General features: G+C 36.9%; 1 protein-coding gene across 1 annotated transcript; it reads left to right on the top strand.

Annotated features, from left to right (window-relative positions):
* The first annotated feature begins 3,057 nt into the window (after window positions 1-3,057).
* On the top strand, window positions 3,058-5,008 carry foxl2l (forkhead box L2-like). Its single transcript, XM_048998536.1, has one exon. It carries the CDS (start codon window positions 3,328-3,330, stop codon window positions 4,222-4,224), a length of 897 nt encoding a protein of 298 aa, XP_048854493.1. The 5' UTR covers window positions 3,058-3,327; the 3' UTR covers window positions 4,225-5,008.
* Window positions 5,009-5,848: the final 840 nt, after the last annotated feature.

The raw sequence follows: 5,848 nt of genomic DNA, 5'->3' as shown, positions 1-5,848 counted from the left end.
TACAGTATTCGTTTATTGTTTTACTGAAATCGTCCAGGTGTAATAATTTCACATCTCCCAGGTTTTACTTATAGTTGTAGATTATATAGACCTGCTTTAGTGACAGGCTCATGAAAACACCTTTCAAATATGCTGTAAGGGAAATTCTTGTATTTTTTTGCCCAGAAAAGGTAGAAAAAAAAGCATTTGAACTGATGCTGAAACAGTGGCAAAATGGGGCTTTTCTTTCTGGTGCTAATTTAATGGGTGAAAGTTTACATCATGTTCATAATGCATATAAATGATTGTTTTTTCAATGCGCTTTCCCTTATCTGTACTCGAGTAATGCAATTTGAGAACAACTAATCCCAAGAATTTCCATATACACTATTTTTCGAAGAACAAGACAAATACAAAACCTTTTCAAAAAGTTTGTGATAGTTTGTGTGACAGTATAATTATTTGTCTATAATAATCAAGTTGGATACTTCGATGACAAATTTCTGATTTTAACTTTGCTGTTGCCTTGAGAGTTTTTGAGTCTCCTTTTTTCCTCCAAATAAAGTTAAAAGCATGAAATCATCATAATATAGGTTTTGTTGAAAATAATGATAGATTGATGATGGTATTACAAGACAAAATCATGTGTGTGTCCCATTTTGTAAGGAAGCCTTTCTCATTTTCATTCATGTCACTGATGGACTTGATATAGTGTATTCACTTCTGTGACACAATCATCACCAAAATTGATATACAAGTGTATAGCAACAAGACATTAGCTTCTGAAAAATAGATTTAAATTCAACTGTGAAAGAATACATTTTAGTTTTTTTCACTGTTTAAAAACCTGTGGTGAATTAAGACGCCAAGATATGAAATCTATGTTGTATTGCAACAGTGTATCCTAACATCATTCCCCGTGTCTTTTGTGTAGACATATTTACAGGTTCTGTAATTGTTTAAATTATTGCAAAAAAATCTTACCCAAAAATACTAAAATAATTTAACACATTCATACAGAAAGTGTCCTGTCCATTGATTTAAAGAAAAAAATAAAACTTCCCCTCTCCATGAGAGGTTAATTTATTAAGAAATCCAACAAGCTGTATAGTTAGCAACTGGCTAAATAGAAATGCCCTTATTTCTTTCTGTAATTGTTGGTGTTTTGACTTGGATGGCATGTCAGTTGAATAAATGTTTGTTTCAACCAAGTATAATTATAACCTTGAAGATGATGACCAAATGCAAACCCAGAAGGAGGCATCAAAACATTGAGAGTTTGCATTTATAGAAATTTGTGAAATACCTATTGAGTACTATGTACAATACACAACTCTGAATGCAATCAGGAAGTAAATCATGTGTATAATGTTTAAAATTGATGCTCTTCATAAGTCATTTTGAAGCTAAATTGTCATTCATTTTTTTATATTTACAATTTTTACTGTGCATTTAATTATAAAAGTGTGGCCATTATTTAAACAAAATCCAAATGATAAATGCACATACGCAGACATGGAAATAGTGACCTGTATTCATGTGATGCCAAACATTATCTTTTTATTTAAGTGCTGAGTAAAAAAAGATCAAAACAAATGAAAAGGAAAATACTATCTACAAAGCTCTTTGTCCCCTTTGTATGAACTGCTCCAACAGAATAATTAGTACAGGGATAAAAGTGTGTCTAGCAGGGTGTCTGTGATTATTTCATTTTAACCCATGTTGCTTGCTTAATTGCCCCCATTGTCCTGTTTATTGTCCTTTGTTCCCTAAAATACAGGATATAATTTTATTGGGACTAAAAATACTACATTTAACTAATACGTTGAAGTAAAAACTGTGTTCACATCCCACAAGAATGAGCTAAATTACTTGTTGAATTTTTTTTATCACATTCTCAGACTGAGGGTGTTAACCAAGGCAACAATTAAAACACACCTTAAAATGTCATCGTGGGCTTTTTCCAAAAAATCGCTGAGAGCAAACTAACGAAATCGTAGCCGTATGGTTCAATTTAAACCATGCGGACATGCGGCTATAGAAGCAGTAAATGGCTATTGCGCGTCATTGTCAATCATGGTTATGTAATTGCTTCATTTAATTCGATTTGGGTAGGATAGGAAGCTCAATGCAGAATTTCAAGTGAACATGCAATAGTTGAAATACTGAAGCTCAGGAAAAAAAAGTTTATACAGATATACATTGTTTATTCGTATTGTTGCTTTAAAAACATTATAGAAGTTTTACATTTTTAGCTGCCAGTGAAGCACTAGGGCAGAAAATAAGGCAACAAAGGACTATAAGATCTCTTTCTTTTCCGTCGCTTCTTCAAAAGAGGCGGCCTGTCTGAAACCAAGCGATTACTATCTCTTACCTTTTGCAGTCACACGATATACATAAATCTATATGTGGGCGATGGCTTCGGATGCCGCAGTGCTCCGATTCGCTGAGGTATTGCTTCCAGTGTATAGGTTGTATGTACTCCGGTTACAGATAATATCCAGGTGTACATGGCAATAGGAAAGTTATCTAAATAAACTGATTGTGGCAAAAACTAAACCTGGCTAACAGAAAACGTTTGTGATCTCATTCTACGTATGCTATAACGGCGTTTAATGAGTTGGTTCTACATCTCTTGAACTCATGAAACATAAAAGCTGTATCTGTAAAAAGTATCTGTAAAAACCTTAACTTTTAAATCAAAATATGTAGTAGATAAAGCATCTTTTGTTTTTTTAAAAGAATGCATAATTTTTGTTTTTAAGATTCAGACTGCTTCAGGGTTGCCTCACGCATCTGGTATCGTACGCTTTCAGATTCTCACTCGCGCAAGAAATCTTACGGCAAATCTATACCTCAACTTAAGAGAAAGACAGTATGATTTAGAAATGCCTGACACGTACATGTATTACTTTAATATTAACTGCCTAATATTTGATCATATTAACATATTGATAATATGAATATTAAACTTTAACATGTAATATTCGACGAAGACTTTAACAAAATAACAGTGGCTTTTACTTATAATTGTTTCAGATAAATCTGTGTAAAGGTTTATGAAAGGTTTTAGTAGCCTTTTAATCTTAATTTGTGTCAGGTCAAAACACGTCTGTGACCTTCGCGTGAACTTATACTGATTTGTTAAAACTTTTTGATCCTTTGAGACTTGAAAGCAAAAAGAAATACAGTTAAATGCGCCAGTACCTTTGGTCTTTTCTGTGGGAGGAGTTATCAAGGTAGCTACCTGAACAGACTTTTTGAGTGGCAGTTTAGGGAGCGGCTGTGAATCTGCCGAGCTTTGCCAGCTTCCCGGGAACTGAAATAATTAAAGAGTGCGAAGCAAAAATGGACAATGTTCAAGTCACAGATGACATCAGTGTCCAGGCCCGTCAGGGCCACATGGATTATGGCCGAGATCCGGTAACGTCGGTAAGGATCATGACTGAGAGCACTACGGGCAAGACCGATGAAGGCACGGAGGATAGCGCCGAAAAGGACAGAGGTGACCCTTCTCAGAAGCCCCCTTATTCATACGTGGCTCTTATCGCTATGGCCATCAAAGAAAGTCACGAAAAGAAATTGACGTTGAATGGAATTTATCAGTTTATTATCAGCAAATTCCCCTACTATGAGAAAAACAAGAAAGGCTGGCAGAACAGCATCAGGCATAACCTGAGTCTGAACGAATGTTTCGTAAAAGTTCCTCGGGAAGGCATTGGAGAGAGGAAGGGGAATTTCTGGACTTTAGATCCTGCATTTGAGGACATGTTCGATAAAGGGAATTACAGACGACGCCGACGGATAAAACGACCATACACGCAACAGTCCGTTCCTTACTTGCCAGGGAAACCATGCTTGAATTATTCTGACGGCTGCTGTTCGCATCAGAATGCAAAGTATTTGCAGAGCCCATTCGTAAATAATGCATGGTCCCTCTCCCATTCAAGTCCATTGGAGTCAAGAGCGTCAATCAACTACCAGCAGATGCAAACCTGCCACGGAATTACTAACCCTGCATCCCTGAGTGGACCCTACAATTCCGCTATGAACTGCTACCACCGCTTCCAGCCCAGCTACGGCGCGTATCATCGACACACAAACGTCCTTGTGCCCCACGGCGGCCCTTACACCGGTATGACCCAACCAATTAGTCCTGGAGGTGGTTCACTGTCAGGCGGCCTGTATCACCAGCCGAACTACGGAAAACGGCCTGAACTGTCCCGCGCAGCTTATTACGATTAGCGCGGGGCGCTGGCGAGTCCGGCTGCGCTGTCTGCGCGTTTGCCGTCTCAAGAGAAAAAATTATAGGTATTTTGCAAATGTAGCCGCAGTACGGGCTTAAAGTAGAAGGAATGTTGGGCACATGACTGATAAACACCACGTATTAGGCGGTATTAAGTTTAAAACGTGTCGTTAAATTTTTTAAAATAGAAAACTCATTATTTAAAAAGCGTTTTTTTTATTTCCCGGTAAAGTATTTTGATAGGTATGTTTTGTGTTTGTTCTTAAAATTTTTGAGACATGCACGGGATGAATTGGTTAAATTGGTTAAAACTGAGTTTCTCACTGTTAAATTACTGTTAAAAACGGTACCAACAGCTCCTGTAACGAATATTTACCAGGTTAAAAGTTTCCTTATTGCCTTCGTTGTAACTTGTCTGTTGTTCTAAAAATCTTATAGGCTAATTATCATTACATAGCCCACTACCCAAATGCTTATGTTGGCAGTTTTAGCTCATATTCGGAAATCTTGCCTTTCATTATTAACAAGTCATCTGTTCAAAATTATTTTATATTTTTGAGGTATTGATTTCATTTGTGAGTTGGGATGAAAACAGAAAAATGTTACCGTGTTCTATTGACAATGGAACTGTTTGTGTTTATTGCTTTTCATTAGTTCGTAGCTCAATAAATCGTATTTTTGCATAAAATTGGCAAAAGTGGAATGTGTTGTTTTATTAGGCAATAAAGAGAAAATGGTAGCCTATATTTTAAATGTGAATCGGTGATATCTTACAGTTTTAAATAATTGGTGTTTTTACGTATTGTTGAGTCATTTAATTTTTTTCGGCAATGTTTTTTACAGCTAAACAATAAAAAATTACGTTGTAATTCATTGGTAATATAGATAAATTTACCTCTGGCGCTCTTCTATTAATTGGTAATTGATATTTCCAGGTTCATTATTTTGTTTTGCCATGCAAAGTAATGTTTAACATAAAAAATGTAATATTATGAACTACAATAATTTAAAAGACATTGGCATTTCTACTCCGTAATTGCCCTGCTTATATTATTTTGAAACTGAATATGCTATGGGACTGGTGTTTACCGCAACAGTTTTGAAAATAGTTTATCAAATTACCGAATTAACTAAAGAAACAAAAGTAGAAAAAAAAAATTAAATATAATTACAATATAAAAATATAATAATCCATCCATCCACACACCAGCTGACAATTCACAGACGCAAATTAGCCTCTCATGTCAACAGTGGGGGTGTTGGTGGTGGTGCAGTGGTTAGCACTGTTGCCTCACACCTCTGGGACCCAGGTTCGAGTTTCTGCCTGGATCACATGTGTGTGGAGTTTGCATGTTCTCCCCATGTCGTTGTGGCGTTTCCTCCGGGTACTCCGGTGTACCCCCACAATCAAAAACATGCTGAGGCTAATTGGAGTTGCTAAATTGCCTGTAGGAGTGCATGTGTGAGTGAATGGTGTGTGAGTGTGCCTTGCGATGGGCTGGCCCCCCATCCTGGGTTGTTCCCTGCCTCGTGCCCATTGCTTATGGGATAGGCTCCGGACCCCCCGCGACCTAGTAGGATAAGCGGTTTGGAAAATGGATGGATGGATGTAAGCAGTGTCAT

Source organism: Brienomyrus brachyistius, unplaced genomic scaffold (assembly GCF_023856365.1).
Source record: "Brienomyrus brachyistius isolate T26 unplaced genomic scaffold, BBRACH_0.4 scaffold38, whole genome shotgun sequence".
Taxonomy (NCBI): domain Eukaryota; kingdom Metazoa; phylum Chordata; class Actinopteri; order Osteoglossiformes; family Mormyridae; genus Brienomyrus; species Brienomyrus brachyistius.
The sequence above is the reverse complement of the archived record's forward strand: the minus strand, read 5'-3'. Positions and strand labels throughout refer to the sequence as shown.

Coding starts and splice junctions, on each gene's coding strand:
- foxl2l (XM_048998536.1), top strand. CDS start 3,328: ATGGACAATGTTCAAGTCACAGATGACATCAGTGTCCAGGCCCGTCAG.